Genomic DNA, 21,721 nt, shown 5'->3' on the forward strand with positions numbered 1-21,721 from the left:
AGCAATAACAAAAGTCTTGCAGAATTGGAATCTTACGTTACGTTACTGATTCCTATCTCTAAACCTAAGGAATTTATTATACTTTTTATCTTATTATTATGTTGATCAGTAAAATATGAATTCCCATATCTAAAATAATCAAATATACGACTAATTTGGCCAAATGGATAATATATCGTGTTCTTACCAATGTACTAATTGTGCGACTTTTCCTTACTTTGTATTTTAATTTGTGAGTAATTTGGATTTCCTAATGTTGCCATTTTGTGAATTAGGGGTTCATTTGAATAGATTTAACATTAATTTCGATGGGGGAGTTCCAATTATGTCAGTAAGAGATTTTGGGTATATTATTATGTTGATGGAACACTAATTGAACAATTTTGTTTTATTGATAATTTGATGTTTGAAAATGAAATTTTAACCCTATATGTCTTTATTAAAAATATCTAAATATAGGAATAGACCTAAGATTTTAAGCTAAGGGGGGCTGGTGTATAAACATAAAAAAAGGTACTGTGTTCACAATACTTTTACAACAAATCCTATGTGGTTAGTTGTTATTATTTCTAATTTGAATCCACTATTGAAATTATTTTTCTACCCAATAACAACTAATAATAATCTTTCATTTAAAATTTGTTGCGAAAGTTTTTATGAAAATGTTATAAACAGAGTATTTCTAAAAAAAAAAAAAAAAAATTCAAATAAGCATCCATATGTTTTGAGTTGAGGATTTACATGAGTTTGGGCTAATGGTTTTGGAGAGGAGAGGTCAAAGGTACCAAGGTACTTCGAAGAGGGTCTAAATATAGATATATATATATATATATATATATATATATATATATATATTTTTTTTTTTTTTTTTTTTCGGTCAAAATATAACTAATATACTTTTTTTTTTTCATATGATCCTCTTGGGTTTATTCCTGCTTGGAAGTATAAGTTGAACTATAAGGCCTAGGACAGAATGGCCTATTTGGTACACCATCAAAGTTCATGAATTATTGTTGTTATTAATTTATCATTAATTAATCTCATTAAAGTAATATTAGTTTACTTCTTAATTATAAATGATTCCACATGTTTTTTTTTTATTAAATGGATTGATTCTACCTGTTGGTTATTAATAAAGCACATAAAAATATTATCTTTCAAAAAATATATATTAATGTGAATCTTAAAATATTATTAAGTACTAGCAAAATGTAAACATCATTTACAAGAGCTGCCTCAATCATACATGGGTAATCTTCTATCTAATTTTCATAATTCAAAATGTCTTTAGATTGTGTTTGGACGACAACGTTTAGATTTAGATTTGAAATTCATTGATTTGAATGCCTTGATTTGAAATGCCTTGTTTGTGTCTTTTTAAGCAATGTAGGATTTGAAATTAATTGTTTGAAATTCCATTGTTTGAATATCTAAATTTGGATCTAGATTTGAGATCAATACAATTTATTTTTTTACTTATTATTATTTTTAATCCTTCTACATTTTAATTTTAAATACACGAGATAGTATTGATAATCCAATTAACAAAATGATGACTAAATATCTTTAGTCATAGCCAACTAAAAAAAAACCCACAGTCTTTGTGAATTTAGATTTAGTAGAAAGAGGGAAACAAAGAAGTTAAAGAGAAAGATAAGAGTTAAGAGGGACAAACTATAAGTTTTCACGAGAAAGAGAGAGAAGAAGAAGCTTGCTGCATTGTGAGAAAGATAGAGAAGCACAAGCCTAAGTAGAGAGAAAGAGGAGAGTGCATGAAAGATTTCATAAATTCTATTGTATTTGAGGGTATTTGAAATCCATGAATTTTGGCCAATCAAATTCTAGTTGGGTTTGGAGTTAAATCCAAATCCAATTCTTTTAACTTATTTAAACAAAAAATTTGGATTTCAAGCACCTCAAATCCAAATAGATCATCAAATTCATGGCATTCAAACAGATCATTAGCATATTAAGCTAAAATATGTGCTAGTCGATTTTCTTTATCGCTTGATATGAGAAAAACACACTCAAGATACCTAGGAGCATAAAGCTTTGGGCCTCGAAGCACAAAAATGGGCCAAAAAATACTAAACATAAAACATCCCTAAAAAATAAAATAACAAGTTCAAACGAAAGACCAAAAAAACGCGCGCGCGCACACAGAAACCCCGAATCTCTCTGACCTTGTCTCTGTGTATCAACTCTTCCGTTGAAAAATGTCACAAACGACAGAACCACCGATCCTCCGACAAAGGAAGAATGATCTCCCAGATGACATCGTACTCAACATCCTGACAAGGCTGCCTGCCAAATCAGTCATAAGATTCAGGTGCGTTTGCAAAGCCTGGGACTCCTCAATCACCACCCCCTATTTCATCTCAACTCACCTAAATAACTTTGCTCATGATCATGATAATGATAATGGTAATGGTGATGGTGATGGTTCCATCATACACATGCCGTGGCATTTACGTGCCACCAAAAATTCTTCTAACAGAGCAGTCTGTACGGTCGCTTTTGACCTCACGTTTGATAGGATTTCCGAGGTTGAAATTCCCTTTGATTTTCCTTCTGGGTCTGCCCATATAGTCGGTTCCTCCAATGGGTTATTGTGTCTTGCTGATATTGGAAATTTGAACATTTGTGATAATGTTATATATTTGTGGAACCCCAGCATTAGAAAATTCAAGAAGTTGCCCGATTCTTGCTTAGGAAGGTTGGGTTTTGTTAAATACGGATTTGCATATCATTCGGAGAACAATGACTACAAGGTTGTGAGAATTTCAGGTTATCCTGGGATGAGACCGCCTATCCCCGATGAGATTGAGGTGTACACATTAAGTTCGGATTCATGGAGAAGGGTTGGGATGTCATTGAGAGTCAATGTTAAGGTACTTGATGATTGTTTTCTTTTGCCAGCTCCATTGGTTAGTGGAGCTTTGCACTGGATCTCACGTGTCGTAGAAGGAGAAGAGGAGCGCAAGGTTGAATTGATTGTGTCATTTGATGCCGATAGTGAGGAATTTAGAATGTTAAGAATGCCTGATGGTGCTATGTCAATGGTGAGATTTCAGACATGTCTTGCATCATTCAAGGGGAAACTGGCTTTCCTTACATTTGGACAAAGTGAACAACGTGGTGGCTTCCAATACTCCATCTGGGTGATGAGGGAATATGGCGTGCTTGAGTCTTGGAATAAACTTTTTGTTGTACCACTTGAGAGATTAGCTGTTTGCATTGCCTTCACTATGTGTGGTTCACTTTTGACTCACTGCCTCAAGACCAACAATCAAGAACAGAAGTTTGTTTTAGTTGACACCGAAACTCTACATGAGAAGGATTTTGATATCCAGCAACCTTTATGTGTTGCTAACTTGATGGAGAGCCTTGCTTTACTTGATGGAGCAAGCATGGTGTCTTACTAAGTGGTTGGTGGCATGCATATTATAAGTGAAGTCCCTAGTGGTATGGACTATGGATGAAGTTTCCTTTAGTAGTAGGCACAATAGTATTGTGAAAAGCTTAATTTTTGTCCCAGGTTTACAATATCCTTTTGTGGCTATTATAGTATTATATATTTGTATATGATATTTCTCTGGGGATGTTTGTCGTGCACAAATCTAGATTTGGCAATGTAAGTAGAAAACAATACTTGGCCAACATAATCCTTATTTGCTTATGTGTCCCTTTGGTAGTGTTAAAAAGATCTAGATTATGGCTCTCATGACTACGCTTTAAAAGAAGAAATGACCAAAAAAGAGGAGAGAATATAAGCAGCTCTAAAACTGAGAATTTTGAAAAGAAGTAGCCAGGTGCTATTTTAGTGAGCATATTACCATTCCAAGGTCTTGTTCTTACTTCCCTGTTTCAAGCTACAAGGTCTTTTGTTTGTTTCAGTAGTACATTTAACCATAATAATGGCAATAATAGGCTAATTTATATGAAAGAGAGTCTGTCCCTAGATATGTGATCCCGCTATATTATTACAAGGTCTTGTTCTTACTTCCCTGGCTCAGGCGGCATTGTCTTTTGTTTGTTTGTTTCTGCAGTATATTTACCCTTAATATTGACAATAAGAAGCTAATTTATATGACAGAGTCTTTCTGTCCCAAGATATGTGATCCTGCTATTTGATCATATCTTTAGAGTCTCAGAGATTTATATATATAAGGAATGCTATTATCTCATGCTTAGATGAGTTAAATCACATGTTTTTTGTTCATTGGATGTGGATCAACTAGTTTAGCTGCCTAAATGTTGTGTTTCTGTTAGTGCTTTTGTGTTCATTTTCCTAAAGAAATATGCTATGGTTTCACTAAACTTGTTTGGTTGAAGCGGAAGAATTTTGTGAGCTACATCAAATGTGTTTCCTGAACTTTCGTTTGGTTGGACAAGAAGAATTTAGGGGTGTGTACAATTGTAAGCTTGTCAAATACATTGGCATTGCGACAGGCATCAGTGGGAGTTTAAATTAACTTACAAGTATTTTTTATGATGTATGCAAACATCTCTGTTTAAGTTAACAATCCATGAAATAGAATACATATGGTACTATATTTGACCTCTTACATGGAAATCCACTTGTCATCCTTTTTCTTGCATACACTCTAAAATCGGTTCTATCTACACGTTCTTGTTTTCACCATCTTGATTTTTTTGAACTTGATACAGTACTTCCGATTCTTAAACTCTCCATCTCTAATCTCTATTGGATACTGCTATCAACCATTGCACTTTTCCCAATTGTTTTGATAGAATATATATCTGGATCTATTCAAATGTGCATTTCACCAAAACTGAGTTTACACTGTCTGCTTTATGACTAACTAAAGCAGAAAAGGGTACTTTTGAGTGAACAATTCTATACCAGCTCCTATTTTTGTTATTAGTTATATTTTATTTCCTACTAGATTAAAATTGGACTTTCTGTAATCCCCATAACAATGTGGCAGATTGTGCTAATTGGTGGAGTTCTTGAACACAGGATGCTACTTTTATGTACTTATTCTCTCAAAAAATTGACTAATCCCATCCTCACCATTTATTTTGATTTTCAAGTATCAATTGGACAAATATGATATTAAGAACAATAGAGGTGGGTTGTTTTTTGAATTGTTTATGGCAAGCCAAAGCATGAAATAGTGTCTGGGAAGTGGTAACTAGGTTCTATGTAGGCATTTTTGAGTAAGTACTTTGATATGATATGAAACTCAAAATATTTGTTCTTGACCTTTTATCCTTTTGTAATCCCCTTGATAGAGTGGTGCGTTAGTCTAGTTGATGGTGTTTAAGTTACTTTTTTTTTTGAGAAGCTGGTTCTGGGGGGCAAAAAGATCCTGATGGGAATGTGGGCCTTTTGGGCCGAGTTAAGGAAGGCCGACCTGCTCCTGGGTTTAGAATTTGTTAGTACTATGGGTCGGCCCATACGCCGAGGATCCAGGCGAGGGTGAACTTGCCCTCGGATGGACACCGAAGAACTCGGGATTTCATAGTAAAGATTAGGGGATGACACGGTTAAGGCCAATGGTTAAAAGGGGTGAACCCTAGAATGCCCCAGAAGCACCGGTGTTGAAGAAATGTCAAAGATAAAGGTTGCTACCTCCACATTAAAGACCCTGCACCTACCACCCTGGCCGCATTTATGGGGAAGTGACACCTGAACAGTGGAAGAGAAACTTCTGGTTACTATTCAAAGGCACTGAGAAAAGAAATATCTAGGCTAAGGGGGAGGTGAGGCAACACGTGTACAAAGTATTCAAAAGAGTAGTATTTAAAGAGCAATCTAAGACAGAAAAAGGGGACGGACTTTTTGTAACTTAAAAAGAAAAAGAAACAAAGAGAAAGATATAATATAAGAACAACTCTCGGCTTACATCCGAGGAAGCTGATTTACTATACTCCTTGTTGTTTCCAAGTATTTGCAATCTTTAGTTTGTCATTTAATCCTCACACGCTTCTAACCTGGGTTTCAAGCCCACACTCTACAAATTCATATTGTTTAAGGCTCATTGGGCCTGAGCCCATAACTGTTCTTGGGGCCAGGTGCAAATTGTGCACTTACACTGGTGTTTAAGTTACTTTAGCAACAAAATCAACTTACTTGCCTAGAATGATGTCATTTGATGCCAGTGGAGAGAAATTCGGAGAGATAGCACTCCCTGCAGAAATTATTCAGTCATCCCGTTGGATCACACTACCTGTTGCTGTTGTAGATGACTTGCAAGTGGAACATCTTGAATTGTACATGGAAAATTTGGCTTTGATTGTTTGGGTGAGCTATGCATTGTTTGGGTGATGAGATAGTTTGGTCTGCATGAATCATAATCATATAGTAAGCATCTTTTTTTTGTGCAATTGGAAAATGTTCTAGACTTTTTCCAGTTGCACCAGGCTTGGTGTACTTTTGGTTCAAAGAGCAGGTCCCTGCTTTGGTTGGCAAGAAAAATTTAAATTTATCACTCTCTCATGTATTTTCCTGACTAATTGGGCTGATCATAACACAAATGAAAAGGAGAATTTGCGAAAAATTGGATAATTGTTCTGTGTATCAACTTATTGGATCCTGAAGGATCTTTGTATTCTATCTTTTCCAGCTTTGCCTGCTCTTTTTGTGGAGAGGATTGCGTTACTTGATGTAGAAAATATGCTATTTGGATAAGAAGTGTCATTATTTGCAACTCAAGCTGTGATTGAGGAATGCTGAATGCTCCTTTTCTTTTGCAGAAGGCATGAAAGTAATGGTCTAATGTGGAAGGGAAAAATTTTCCATGGCTTAATATGAGATTTAAGAATTGTGATCTTGCATGTCAATGTGCTACTTATAAATTTGTTTTAAAAATGGTCTTAATTAGATTAAAATACATTTTTTTACAAGTATGAATAATATTAATTTAGATTTAAATACTTTCTACTTGAAGGATCACTAAACTCAACATTTTGTTTATGCTTGTTTATGTACTATTATTTTCTTTTGAACTTATTAAAATCATGAAAATTCATGAGAAAATTGGTCAAATTTCTTCAGATATCTTTTAACCAATTTTGTTCTTTTTATAAATTTATTTGTTATTTTTAATAAATATAAAATTAATTATAACATTATCATGGTTCTACTTTGGTTAAAAGACTAGTTTGACCCTAAAACCTTGAATCTCTTCTTTTTTATCTCTTTTTTTTTTTTTCTTCCTAGACAGTTCAGTTTTTTAACCATTGGTTGCAATTTTGCATAAAAACAGATTTAGCAAACATTTTACCTTGGGTGTATGCAGTTGCCTTGGAGAATAGGAAAATTATTTAATTTCAATGGAGTACATGAAACCTTGCTTAGGACAATTAGATTCTGTTACACTTGGATTTGCATATCATTCCAAGAATAATGACTACAGGGTTGTGAGGATTTCAATTTCTCATTCTGTGCCTCCATCTGAAATTGAGGTGTACACATTAAGTTCAGATTCATGGAGAAAGATTGAAATGCCGTTGAGAAGCAATATTAAATTCTATGATAATAATTATTTTTTGCCTGCTGTGTTGTTGAACATAACTCTGGTGCTTCTAATCGAGTTGCTAATTCTCTATTTCGTTGGACTGCTTTACTAGTTACTGTGAGTAATGAAGTTGTTGGTATTAAATGTTTGAAGAAATTAAATGAAGCTAACAAATCTGGTGCTTCTAATCAAGTTACAAATGGCAACTAGTGGTGTTGAAGATCGAGTTTGGATTGGGTTTACTAGGATGAAGACAAACAACCAAATGGGATGAATAAAGAATTTTGAAAGTTAAAAAAAAAAAAATCTGATCATGCACGTAAGGCATGTGATAAGGCTAGTGATACTATATAATTATCCTCTATGTTTATCTCAATTAAAAACTCTAAAACGATGTCATTTAAACTATAAAGCTCTTTTTCTTATATAATAATAATGAAATAAAAAAAGCTCTTGGCATCTTTCTATTGATTTCAAGATTTAAAAAAAAAAAATGCAAGCTCTAGATCTATAATTGGCACAATGAAATTTTTGCTAATTAGATATGTAATTTTTTTAGAGTATCTTGCTTTGACAGAAGACTGAAAGGCCAAGCTTGGTGTAGGAGTTTGTTCTTACAATGAATCATTTTTTGATGAGTATAAGGAGTCGTCTTTAAAGTTACAAATATCTTAAACTCCTCAGCAGATCAAACACTTTCAGAGCACAACTCTTTATAAAGATCCTAAAATCCTTACTACTTTACTCTCTCTTTTCTTCTCTTCCGCTTGAAAAATGTTCCAAACGAGAGAACCTCCAATCCTCCAACAGAAGAACTATGTCCCACATGACATTGTACTCAACATCTTGGCTAGGCTACCAGTTAAATCACTCTTAAGATTTAGGTGCATTTGCAAATCCTACTGCGCATCAATCACCACACCCAATTTCATCTCTTCCCACCTTAATAATACCAATAACAACAAAGATCATGGTTATCTCATACACATGCCGTGGATTACAAGTCTGAGGCAAATCTGTACAGTCACTTTCGATGGAACGTTTGATAGGATTTTTGATATAGGAATTCCCTTTGATTTTCCTTCTGGGTGTGCCAAAATAGTCGGTTCCTACAATGGCTTATTGTGTCTTGCTGATATTGAAAGTACTACCACTTCTGGTAATGTTATATATTTGTGGAATCCCAGCATTAGAAAGTTCAAGAGGTTGCCCAAACCTTGCTTAGGACAATTAGATTCTGTTACACTTGGATTTTCGTATCATTCTGAGAATAATGACTACAAGGTTGTGAGGATTTCAATTTCTCATTCTGTGCCTCCATCTGAAATTGAGGTGTACACATTAAGTTCAGATTCATGGAGAAGGATTGAAATGCCGTTGAGAAGCAATATTTATGATAATAATTATTTTTTGCCAATCCCATTGGTTGGTGGAGCTTTGCACTGGATGGCAGGTTTCATAAAAGAAGAGGAAAAGCACTGTAGTGAAATGATTATGTGCTTTGATGTCAATTGTGAGAGATTCAGGAATCTGGAAATGCCTGATGGTTCTATGAGCGTACCCTCCTTTCAAATATGTCTTGCATCATTCAAGGGGAAACTAGCTGTCATTACATATGGGGAGAGTGAACAATACTACCAACACACCATATGGGTTATGAGGGAGTATGGTGCGCATGAGTCTTGGCATAAACTTTTTGTTCTACCATTTGGAAGAAGAGTAGCTATTTGCATTGGCTTCACTGAGAGTGGTTCTCTTCTGATTTGCAGAAGAAATGATCAATTGGAGAACAAGAAGTATAAGTTTGTGTTAGTTGACACTGAAACTCTACTCGAGAAGGATTCTGATATTCAACATGCTTCATGTGTAGGAACTTTCATGGAGAGCCTTGCTTTGCTTGATGGAGCAAACATGGTGTCTTATTAAGGGGATGGTGGCGTGCATATTCGAAGTAAAGTCATTAGAAGTATGGATGAAGTGAAGCCCTTGTTATTCCTTTTCCTTTAGCCGTGGGCATGATAGTACTACAAAATGCTTGATTTTTATACTAAGTTTAATTATCCTTTTGTGGCTATTATATATTAATATTTGATTTTTCTATGTGGATGGCTGTTGTGCACTTACCTAGATCTGGCAATGTCAACAAAAACAATATTTGGCCAACATAATCCTTTTTTTACTTGTGTCCCTCTGGTAGTGTTAAAGAGCTAGATTAGAGCTCTCCTCACCACAATATAAAATAAGAAATGACCAAAACAAGAGGAGAATAAAAGAAGCTGTAAAACTAAGAATGTTGAAAAGGAATAGCAAAGTACCTGTATAGAGAGCATGTTACCATTCTGAGGGCATGTTCTTTCTTCCATGATTCAAGCTACATGGTCTTTTGTTTGTTTCTGTGGTACGTTTAACCTTAATATTGGCAGTTAGAAGCTAATTTATTAAAGGTAGTTGCAAAAGCTCCTATCTTGATGTTAAAAATACCATCCTCTCATTAACTTATGAACTCTATAACATCACTTCAGTAGTAGCATTCTTCTTCCTGCAATCAGCTTATGCCAGATATCTCGATCATAAATCAAATACAGTTACTAACTGTTGCACTTTTCCCAATTTTTTGATGGAATATACCTCTGGATCTATTCAAATGTGCATTGCACCAAAAATTGAGTTTTCATTGTCTTTTTTATGGCCAACCAAAGCACAAACTAGTATTTGGTACAGCTTTTGAGCAAAAATATTTCTGTCAGCTCCTATTTATATTATTGATTATCTTATTTCCTACAAGAGTAAAATTGGATGTTCCTTGTGCTTTACCCTTTTAGTCTTTCTGAAATTCCCATGACAATGTGGCAGATTGTATTAGTTGGTAGAGTTTTATAACACAGGATGCTAATTTCATAAACTGATTCTCTTAAAAAATTCACTAATCCCATCCTCACCATTATTTTGATAGTCAAGTATCTGGACAACTATGATGTTAAGAACAATAGAGGTTGTTTTTCATTTTTTTATGGCAAGCCGAAGCACAACATAGTGTCTGGTAAGTGGTAACTAGTTCCTATGTAGGCATGTTTGAATAAGTACATTAATATGATAATAAATTCAAAATTATTTGTGCTTTTCCTTTTGTAATTCCCTTGATAGAGTGGTGGGTTAAGTATACTTAGTCTAGTACATGGTTTGTAAGTTTAGAAAAAAATTAGCAACAGCATCAACCCGCTTGAATGAATGATGTCATTTGATGCCAATATAGAGAAATTCGGAGAGATAGCACTCCTGCAGAAATTAATCAGTGAACCTATTGGATCACATCACACTACCACTTGTTAGAGATGACACGCAGTTGGAACATCTTGAAGTGTACAAGGAAAATTCGGCTTTGATTGCATACTGTCACTTCGAACACTCAGGATTTTTGGGTGATGAGGTAGTATAGTCTGCATGAATCTTGCAGTAACATTTTTATTTTTTTGGTGCAATTGGAAAATGTTCTAGATTTTTTTGGGTTACACTGGGCATGGAACTTTTGGTTCAAAAAGTCCCTGCTTAGGCTGGCCAGAAAATTCGAATTTTTCATTTTCTTTCATGTGTTCACCTCACTTGGCCCATTATAATACAATTGAAAAAGAGAATTTGTGAAAAAAATGGTGATTTTTCTGTGTATAGACTTATTGGATCCTGAAACTCTACATGGGAAGGATCTTGGTATTCTAGGTTTTCCAACTATGCCACAGCTACTTTTGTGGAGAGGATTGTGTTAATTGATGGAGAAAATATGCTTTTGAATAAGAAATGTTTTTGAATAAGAAGTGGCATAAATGATGGCATTATAGGATTTTGCAATGCAATCAATGATTGAGAAATGTTTAATGCTTAACCTTGAGGGGAGAGTCTAGTGGTCAAGCATTTCGTCCATCTCACCTTAGAACTTGGGTTCAAGTCGTGCTAACAGATTAATACCAAGGTGGCAGGGCTATCTAGCATGAGGGTTTAACTTGTCACAGTGAAAAGTGACTTGCTCTAAGGATTCCACCTTTTTTATGCAATAAAAAAATAAAACTCATTTTCTTTTGCAACAAGCATGAAAGTAATGGTTTGACTTCGTAGAGTAAAATTATTGTTGATTTATTTCATCCTTGGTGCTTGTGCTATTGTTTGTATAGTATTGGTATTTTTTTTTTTTGGTTTAAAAAATGAATGAAAAATGTCATGGGCCAATAAATTTGTAACTTAACTAGCACTTCCTAGTTATTTTGAGCCCAAATCATACGTCATAAGCCTTGTAGCTCAACTCGCGCTTTTCTAAATTTTGGTTGAGTTAGAACCTCTTTTTGATCAAGGAAGTTATTGCATTTTTTAACACATCAATTATCAATAATTTGTTCAATATGACTTCAATTAGGACCATGTTAAAAATATATTATAATGATTGATATGAAACACCCGTCACCCAAAAGATATTCATTGAAGACGTACACTAGTACGTGAAGGATAAGTAGCTGTTTCTTTCTTTGTCGGTTTTTTCTTGGTTTATTTACTCACTTCCTGCAATTAACTCATTTTCAAAAAAATCTTTTCTGACAGCAGTGCAATACATTTGTAATCGTTTGGTTTGTAAAAGTTTTATGGTATAAAACAACTTATAAAGATTACAACTTTGGGTGCATAATGTAGAATCAAATTGGAAAAAGAAACCGATAGTACTCTCATCATATATGGGTACTTCGTGAAAACATTACCAATTGAAAAACACTGCCAGCTTCTGCTGGTTTGATGTTTTACAATTATATTTCTACTACTTTCTACTACTCTATGCTACTTGTGTAGTTGTGTTACAAAGGAGAGCATAATGTAACTGAATGAATCTGAATCAAACTGTGAGAACCAAAAGAAAATTGTCAACCCTCAAATTCTTCAGGAAAGAAATCAATGTCTCTAGGTGGACCTGTCTTAAGTTTTTCTTGTAAATCCAAATTCTTGGGCAGTACAAGTTCAGTTTCCTGGCCTGCCAAGGAAAAATATCTCTCCAGTACCATCTGCAGCCACAAAAGGTAGAAAAGGAATGGGGGCAAAATAACACACTTCGTTAAGTAGAAAAGTGTAGATGATTAAAAACTGAAAGGAACCAAATATAAATTTTGTTCCATACCATGGCAGCATATGCATCAATTTTGCTTTGACGAGTAGACCTGCTGAGGCCCCTGAAAATAAGTTATATCACAGATATACAGTATTCATTAGTACAGGCATTTTCACCATCTTTTTCAATGATATAATTATAACCTATGCCATAGACATTGAGTATTATGCCTTCAAAATTAGACAATGATCCAAATAACTAGGCATATCAACCAATATACTTGAGGCAAGACATTGTATCTTTCATCAGGTGTAAAGCACAGAACCAAGAAAATAAGCATATTGAATTTGGAAACAGCTGCAACAATGCCAATCTTTTATATATATATCAAACTTCCCTTTCTTCTAAATATATTGCTTCAAATCAAATGAAACATAGCAAATCCTTAAGACATCAAGGATAATTACTACTTTTATTCAATGTATTTCACCAAATAGCTCATAATGCAGGTTTAACAAGGAATTATATGGTATTTGGGGTCTAGAGAAATGAATTCATCCATTGTATTCCTTATAGCTTATGAAAAAAGATTCATAATGTTGTAAAACTTAAACAATTCAACAGTTTTTCACGAAGTATGACCTTGTATATTCATTTCAGTGAATGTGGTTATGCCTCTACATCACACTCACAAATGCCATGAAGAACATAATAAACCAATAGCTATATAACTCCAAAAAAAGAAAGATAAATGATAAGGCTATTTAACAACTCTAGCTTCTTGGCAAAGACATGCTAATATAACCAAAGCAGAAGAATAAAATAAAAGAGCAACCACAATTGCCAATAACTGGTATCCAATCCTAAAAGCATTAAAAAAGGAAAAAGAGAGAAAATATTACATGCAAATCATGCGATCTGTCGCTTCTGTTGTTGTCCCATGTTCATCTTGCAGGTATACTCTCCAACCCCTGAATATTAAATTTGGGATCACCAATCCACATCTAAAGTTCAAAACTCTAGTGAAGTAGTAATTGAAAAATGAAAGAAAGCAAAACTAAAGAGTTTTGAAGTAGAAGAAAAAATTCAGATAATTGACAACCTGTTCTTGTATTCACAGGGATAATACGATTCTTTTACATTACAAGTCCTTAAATACTATTACAACAGGTGGGGGGCTCTTATCTATAACAAGACATTCAAAGAATCAACAGACAAATATCAGATAACATAATAGGATACAGAGAATCTTTTGGCGGTACATTATCTTCAGGATTCTTCTTGCCATTCAGTGTTTTTGATTCCTTGTCAACAATGTGTGTTATCCTTAACAAAAACATCCCTAAGAAAGTAATAAGTACACAAACTACACCTATTTATCCAAGAAAAAATGAAATTTGCACAAGTATTAGTAATTAGAAGAAATAAACCAAGGCAAATAGAGAGTTGATAAATCATTCAGAAATCTAGTTTCCGATGCAAGAGACATCAGTCAATTACCAACTAAGGCAGAATACACAGAATCATAGATCCATCTATACAGATTTTGACCTGGCCATGATCATTATCATTGTCACTCTCACATGGATTTTATTACATTATTAAACAACATAAACATTACACTACCTCGGTGTATATGTATGCATGCATGTATGTATGTATGTATGAATGAATGAATGTATACCTCTCGGCAGCTCGAGTAGCAAATCTTCCGGCAACACTACGAACTTTGTTTGACTGAGGTGTCTCCTTTCCATCACTTGATTTAGGAAGCCCAATTATAAATTCATCAGCTTCCTACATTTTTTTTCCCCTCAAACCATAAATAAATATAATCACATACATATTATCTACAAAACACGGACACGGACACGGACACGGAAAAGTGTACTGTATGACATGGCAACACGAGCAATTTTTAAAAAATTATAACATAATAAGGTTACGTCACCAGTACGGTACTCAAAATGAAGTGTGCATTTAGTAGCAGACTAGCAGTACCTCCTGTTGTGCAATCTGAAGAAGCTGAAGCTCAAGTTTTTGTCCTCGTAATTCCAGAACCTAAGATTCAAAAATATTGTCCATTTCTTAGTTTCATTATCCTTAACAAAAAAAAAAAAAAGTTATCTGAAGAGAAATACAAAACATTACAGTTAGAGGACGTATTGAGAAGCCTTTGCTGAGTGCGAGGCCAGTGCGGGACATTCCCAAATCTACCCCTAGACTGAACCCACCTCTCCAATTGGGGTCTCTTTTCCGGCGAAGGGCATTAGGGGGAAGTTGTTGTAGAGAAATTGCCCTTAGTGTGGGAGTATAATTACGGGTTTTGGTAGAGGATAGTGGCAGAGAAGCAGGGGTATTTACGGGTTTATGAGTGGTTGGATTTGGAGAGAGAAAGTGTGGTTGTAAAGTTCCTACTCCTACTCCTAATTGCTGCTGCCAACCCATCTCCGCGCTGTGTAGAGTCTGTACTGTGTTATCTGAGTGACTGATGAGAGAGAGAGAGAGAGAGATTACGAAGCCGCCAAACGCATCGTTTCAATTTTTTTTTTTTTAAATTTTTGATTGAAGCATAGTTTGGATTTTTTTTTTATTTATTTTTGATAGAAAAAATCTTACATTGGGTAAATCTTACATCGTAGAATAGACAGTGGGTGTTCACCAAAACCGCTCAACTCGCATCACCGCACTTAAATTAACAAAAACCACTAGCGTAATCACACCGCACTTAATAACTAAATTTATTTATTTTATACTAAATATATTAATATTATTGGAAGATGACTCATTCCATGCTTAAAAACTTTTTAGGCTACTCTTAATCAACTCAAAATAAAGAAAAATCAGTCTAACATTTTAAAAATTGGCTCAAAACAAAAGAAAACTAACTTTGGGCTACGCTAATGTAACCCAAAATTTTGAAAAATTTCCCAATCCAAAACTGACCAAACTACACCATGATATATTAGATCGAATTGCACAATGTAGTGCGGTGATAAAAATGGACTAAAACCACACCAAATTGCACCATGCAATACGACGATAAAAATAGACTAAAACTGCACCGAACTACATTGAAAACACCTCAAGGTAGACACACAAAATATGAATAATATTTTTAATATTTGCATATATATATATATATATATATTTTGAGAAATAGTAACTAAATGAGTTATTATTACATAATTTTAGAACTTGTTTCTAACTAAATGAATGATTATTATTATATAAAATGCATAATTTTTTTATATTTGTCCTTATATATAATATCTCTAATTATAATTATCAATAAAAACTTTTTTAATTATTATTTTTCTAATTCCTTATTTATTAATGAAGATTGTGATCTGAGCTCAAACAGGTAAATGTTTTCTAATACTTGCATAAATAGGGTTATCCTAAAATAATTAATTCCAAACTTTAGGTTAAAAAATCAATTGTTCTGTGCACCTAAAAGAAATTCATTTTTAAGTCTTATTTTGATATTTAAATCATTTGTTTTAGTATTGATTTTATTGAAATGGTTAACACCCTAACTTATATAACTTGAGTAATGTTTTTAATTATATTATGCTTTAGCCTTTAAGGACACATATATTAATATTACACATGGAAAAAAAATTCAAATTCCTGAACTTTATTCGATTCTCAATTAAACCAAACATAAGAATTGTTACTGTAAGCACACAATTGTACCCGGACCCAAAAGCAGGTGATGGGCTCAGGCCTAATGAGCCTTATACAATGAATTTTGTAAAGTATGGATTTGAAACCTAGGTTTGAGATTTTGAAAATTTGATTAACGGGCTAGAATGCCACAATCTATGCAAATGACAAGCAAATATAACAAAGAAACCTTCTCAGACGTAAGCCGATGACGATTTGTATATTCATTCTCTTTCTATGCCAAAGATTACAATTCTTAGTTCTTTTTCTAGCTAAGAAGCCGGGGTCCCCTCTCTTTCCTCTCTCGTCTCCTTATATACTTCTTCTTCTTCTTCATTGATTCATCCACCTATCATACAAATCTTTCCCTTAGATACTTGTCCCATCCATCACCTTCTTGAAGTCTTCAAATAATAGCAGGAAAGCTGAACTCCACTGTTCAGAGGTCATTTCCCCATTAATGCGGTTATGGAGGTAGATGCAGGGTCTTTAATGTAGTGGTAGCAGATTTTTCCTCAGATATTTCTCCCACGCTCTTGCTTCTAAAGGGTGCTTGGATCACATTTTTACCCGCCAGTTCTTTCAGAATCCTTCCTCCTAATTCGTTTGGCAAGTCCCAGGGCCATTGTTGGACTTGCCTGAGGACATACTCCTCCTCGGACAACTCCTCGGACCACCATAGTGCGAACCGACCTATGGGCCCTGACCAAACAGACTTATTTTTAACCAATCAGGTCCAAAGCCCACACACGTTTGTCCGAACACTTTTATCCCCCAGAGTTACATTCCTAAGTATTTAGATTGCAAGGTATTATATTTCCAGTAATCTAGATGACAAGAGTAATGTGAATTTTTTCATACCAAACGCCATCTTAAAGTTTGAACGGCTGAAACTTCACTCATTAATTCCCATCAATTAGATTTAAAATTTCAATTATAGACAAATATTAATTTTTACAAAATCCTCTATTTTCTATCTTGTTTTGTCTTTTTTGTATGTGTCTTTTGTTTTGAAAAGAAAAATATATAAAAATAGAGTAAAATTATATATTTAGACTTATTCTTAATAGAAGTGGGTTTAGGTCCTTACCAAACTTTAACTGAGCTAAGTACCGAACCAAAAAAAAAAGAAAAAGAAAAAAAGAAAGTGTTTTCTTTCTGGTTTCATACATAGTTTCACTGCACTAAACTCGCCTAATTTTCCCCAAACACACATCCAACGGTCTCTTCGTTTCAAAAGAATGTCCTAAGCAAGGAAACCACCGATCCTCCGACAAAGGAATAATCATCTCCCGGACGACATTGTACTCAACATCTTCGCGAGGCTACCGATCAAATCAGTCCTAAGATTCAGGTGCGTTTGCAAACGCAGGAACTCCTCAATCACTAGTCCTAATTTCATTTCCACCCACCTTAATATCATCATCAACAACAACGGATATCTCATACACATGCCGTGGGCTACACGTCCCATGAACCCCATCTTCAGGATAACATCGTACAACTCGCTACGGTCACTTGCGACCGCACCTTTACTAGGATTCCCCAGTTTGAAATTCCCTTAACTCTTCAGTCTTTTTCTGTCCAAATGGTCGTTCATTCAATGGCCTCTTGTGTCTCTTTAACAGGGTCTTTCATAATGTTTCTGGTAATCTTATATATTTGTGGAACCCCAGTATTAGAAAATTGAAGAAGCCGCCTGATACTTGTCTAAGCAAGTTAGAAAATGTTATACCTGGTTTTGCCTATCTGTCTGATTCCAATGACTACGAGGTTGTTAGGAATTCGTGTCGTTTGAGGAAAATGGGGACTCCAACTAAGGCTGATGCTGAAGTTTACACATTAAGCTCGGATTCGTGGCAAAGGGTTATGTTGAGACCTAATGTTTCTGTCTCCAACATTGGTTACGCTTTGCCTGTACCATTTGTTAATGGGGTTTTGCATTGGATGATATGTATGAGTGAAAGTGAAGAGGAGCCTCAAGCTGCCAAAATTTTGACATTTGATGTCAATAACTAGACATTTGGAAGCGTAGAACTTCCTAGCATGTCAGATGGCTTGCATTTTCGGAATCTTTCTGTGTTCAAGGGAAATCTGGCTCTGATTGCATTTCCATTTGGTAATCACCTGTACCTCCTTGTTCAGGTGATGAGGGAGTATGGTGTGTGGGATCAACTTTTTGCTGTGTCATTGGGAAATGGTAAAGATTTCTTAGGTTTCACTAGGAATGGTGTACTTCTTTTTTGAACAAGCGTTGCAATTATTTCATTTGACCCAGAAACTTCACAGGTGAATGATCTTGGTAATCGATGCGGGCCAGTTATAGCTGCTACTTTAATGGAAAGCCTAGTGTTGCTCGATAAAGCAAACATACTATCTAAATGAGAAACGAAATTACTAATGGTATCATAGAATATTGTCATACAAACTGTGATTGAAATGAAGCCATGATACTGCTATTTCCTTTTACTTGTTGTAGGCATGAAAGAACTGGTCTGAATGTAGGAGGGTGAATTTGTTCTTTTTTAATATGATCCTCTAATGCTTAAGCCTATGCTTGTGTTAGTGTTTTATTTTGCATCTTGTTATTGCTGTACACATTTCAAGATTTGATAATATCACAGAAAAACTACATTTTCCTTTTTGTGTCCCTATTACACAATGAATTAGTAAGAAAAAGGGCTCTTTTTGATAAGCAGTGAGAAAGAAGCTCTAAATCTGATGATGTTAAGAAAGGATCATGGAAGAGCTTTTTTATTTTAATAGGTAAATCATGGAAAAGTTTATTCTTTGAGCATAGGCTGATTCCAAGGTCATGTGTGTTTATTAAAATTGTCTTGTCCTTGCTGGTGACTGGTACATCTAAATACATGGTCTTGATCACAAGTAGCTAATTTGTGCAACAGAAACTTCAATTTGAAGTTATATATATGCATTATGAAAACACAAAACAAAGACCATTGTAGCAAGCCAAACTAATAACAGTGCCTATGTTTTTTATATTTTTTATTAATTCCTCAGCATGTGAGTATTGGCAAGTGCAGATAAGTGATATATGCAGGTAGTTTGGTCTTGACAATAGATAATGTTCTGACTTGTTTAATACTTGTAAAAAACTCTTTAATTTTTAATTATTTTATATGTTCTGATATTAATGACCTTTTAGACTTTTTTTTTTGGCATATCTAAGTCCCCAAAGCTTGATCCTTCCCGCAACTGCATGACCAGTGACCACAAGGAAGGTATGCAGTTTTATACTTGCATGGCATCATTTATACTTGAGCTCATACATCAGTACAGTTTTCCAATAATCAAGTAACACTAACTGTCTCCAAATCGCTATCATTGTCTCCTATTCATCTCTCATCCTGATTCTTATTCTTAATTAATCTGTCTCCCTTGCTTGTTAATCTTACCTTTTTCTCCTATAAAATTGTCGAAACTGAATTTTATTTTGGCTCTACTTGAATTTATTGAATGTTTCTTTTACCTAACAGCTCTACTCATATTGTTCTTTTTAATTATTTTTTTTCTGATATATCTTTAGGAATGATTTTGAGTGTGATAATGTGGACTGGAGTTTACTTGGGAGTCAATTTAGCTAATTTGGTGTCTACATTAACTCTAAAAGCTCTTAGCATTGATGATCAATATGGTTTCCTATTCAATTTTTGTTTTTGGGGTCTATATGCTTGGTCAGTTTTTTATTTGTATATAGATGATTGTAAAATTTTTGGAGATTTTTTCTGGGAATTCTTTCGCTTAGATCATTGTAATAACTCCTTGAAATTTGTGAAAATTCTCTATGTATAATTTTCCTGTGTAAAGTTAGCTGATTTTTATTAGATGCCTGCATTTGCAATTTACATATGGTTATTGGTTTATGTTGAACAATATAATTGGTGAGGGAAACTCTCTTGCTGTTCTGTTTTGTTGGTTCTTTTCTTGATGATCCCTTTGGTTACCAAGAAAGTTTAACAAAAAGAGAAGTAAAACTTTGAATTCAGTGAGAATAGAATTTGTAATACTTTATGTCTTTCTGGTAAAATCTTCTCCTCTGTTCTTTTGTAATTAAATTCTGTGCAGTATCATATTGATTTTTGTTTTCTTTTGTCTTGGTCCTTTGTTCTAGCTCATTGAGTTTATTTGATTTGCGCCTCCAGACTGACTTAGTATCTTCAAGGGTAATGTAGTGATTTGATGGATTAAAACTATAAGCTTGATTACCTTGCTTTCCAAGTTAGGCTTATACTTATACTAAATTTCTTTCATCAACTTGAAACTGACATCCTTCTCAAAAAAAAAAAAAAAAAAAAACTTGAAACTGACATATTTTTTCCACCTTTCAAATTCTATATTTCTAGCAGATACATCTTTCATTGGCACCAATTGTCTCCTTTAATTTTGTATAATTACAATTTCTTAATAGAGCTTCATTCCTAAATCTTTTCCTATTTCTTTACAAGCACTAGTATGAGAAATAACATTCTCTACTTGTCATTGTCCCATTAATTTCTGAACTCCACATCATCCCTAACATAGCAGCATTCTGCATCTTGTAAGCAGCCTTTACCTATTTTCTCTCAATTAATTACAACTATACATTTTGTAGTTGTCTATAGCATATATACTTGGATCTATTCAATTCTGCTTTTAACCAACATTTGAGAGCAAATTCTCCTTAATGGCCAACCAATACACAAGAGAGTAATTGGTATAGCTTTTGAGCAAAACATTGTACAGCTCCTATTGAATTGTGTTCGGTTAAGCTATCCCTACAATAGCAAAATTGGACACTTTTACTTTAATTAACCTTTTAGTCTTTCTGCAATTCCCATGAGAAAGTGGCAGGGTACTGTACTTGGTGGGGTTTTATAACACAGTCCTGCCTTCTTTTAGGAACTTCTTACAAACAATTCACTAACCTTGTCCTAACTGTTTATCTTGAATTCAAGTATAAATCTGTCAATTATAATATGCTAAGAAGTAAGAACTGTAGGGATGGGGTTTTTTGAATGGTTTTTGGCCATCCAAAGCACAAAAAGAGTGTATGATAAAGCTAAACCAGCTCCTATGTAGTTATGTTTGGTTAAGCTGTTTCATACGATAATAAATTTAAATTATATTTGTGCTTTACCTTTTATCCTTTCTGCAAACCCCTTGATAAACTGGCAGGTTAATTCTAGTTGATGTTTTTAAAATTTTTACTTTTTAGCAGCATGATGCTCTTGCTTTCCTGATTTAGTACACAGAAAATATGCAGTTTCCAAGTAACCCATTTTGTTCTGTTTTAAATAAGAGCTGTTGAAAAGGAGCAGCCAAGTGCTTGTTTAGCGAGCTTTGCCATTCCAAGGTCATGCATTTAACCTTCCCTGGTTCAAGCTACATGGTCTTTTGTTTGCTTCTGTAGTGCATTTAACCTTGATATTGACAATAAGAAGCTAATTTATATGACAGAGAGTTGGTCCCAAGATATGTGATCTTT

General features: G+C 34.2%; 3 protein-coding genes across 3 annotated transcripts; 2 read left to right on the forward strand and 1 right to left on the reverse strand.

Moving 5' to 3' along the window:
- Window positions 1-2,152: 2,152 nt before the first annotated feature.
- On the forward strand, window positions 2,153-3,542 carry LOC142617628 (F-box protein CPR1-like). Its single transcript, XM_075790575.1, has one exon. The coding sequence runs from the start codon at window positions 2,217-2,219 to the stop codon at window positions 3,423-3,425; it is 1,209 nt and encodes a 402-aa protein (XP_075646690.1). The 5' UTR covers window positions 2,153-2,216; the 3' UTR covers window positions 3,426-3,542.
- Window positions 3,543-8,261: 4,719 nt separating this feature from the next.
- LOC142615331 (F-box/kelch-repeat protein At3g06240-like) lies at window positions 8,262-9,480 on the forward strand. The gene has a single exon (XM_075788075.1). It carries the CDS (start codon window positions 8,262-8,264, stop codon window positions 9,411-9,413), a length of 1,152 nt encoding a protein of 383 aa, XP_075644190.1. The 3' UTR covers window positions 9,414-9,480.
- Window positions 9,481-12,079: 2,599 nt separating this feature from the next.
- On the reverse strand, window positions 12,080-15,206 carry LOC142615340 (uncharacterized). The gene is made up of 6 exons (XM_075788089.1): window positions 14,719-15,206; window positions 14,569-14,628; window positions 14,252-14,364; window positions 13,470-13,538; window positions 12,637-12,688; window positions 12,080-12,523 (listed from the first exon to the last, which is right to left on the reverse strand). The coding sequence occupies exons 1-6, from the start codon at window positions 15,013-15,015 to the stop codon at window positions 12,386-12,388; spliced, it is 729 nt and encodes a 242-aa protein (XP_075644204.1). The 5' UTR covers window positions 15,016-15,206; the 3' UTR covers window positions 12,080-12,385.
- Window positions 15,207-21,721: the final 6,515 nt, after the last annotated feature.

Source organism: Castanea sativa, chromosome 11 (assembly GCF_040712315.1).
Source record: "Castanea sativa cultivar Marrone di Chiusa Pesio chromosome 11, ASM4071231v1".
NCBI lineage: Eukaryota > Viridiplantae > Streptophyta > Magnoliopsida > Fagales > Fagaceae > Castanea > Castanea sativa.

What these genes read in the sequence shown, in the direction of transcription:
- LOC142615331 (XM_075788075.1), top strand. Translation starts at nt 8,262, where the DNA reads ATGTTCCAAACGAGAGAACCTCCAATCCTCCAACAGAAGAACTATGTC.
- LOC142617628 (XM_075790575.1), top strand. Translation starts at nt 2,217, where the DNA reads ATGTCACAAACGACAGAACCACCGATCCTCCGACAAAGGAAGAATGAT.
- LOC142615340 (XM_075788089.1), bottom strand. Translation starts at nt 15,015, where the DNA reads ATGGGTTGGCAGCAGCAATTAGGAGTAGGAGTAGGAACTTTACAACCA. An exon ending in TCTCAATACGTCCTCTAACT is followed by an intron (nt 14,629 to 14,718) that starts GTAATGTTTTGT and finishes TTTGAATCTTAG; the next exon opens with GTTCTGGAATTACGAGGACA. An exon ending in TTGATGCATATGCTGCCATG is followed by an intron (nt 12,524 to 12,636) that starts GTATGGAACAAA and finishes TTGTGGCTGCAG; the next exon opens with ATGGTACTGGAGAGATATTT.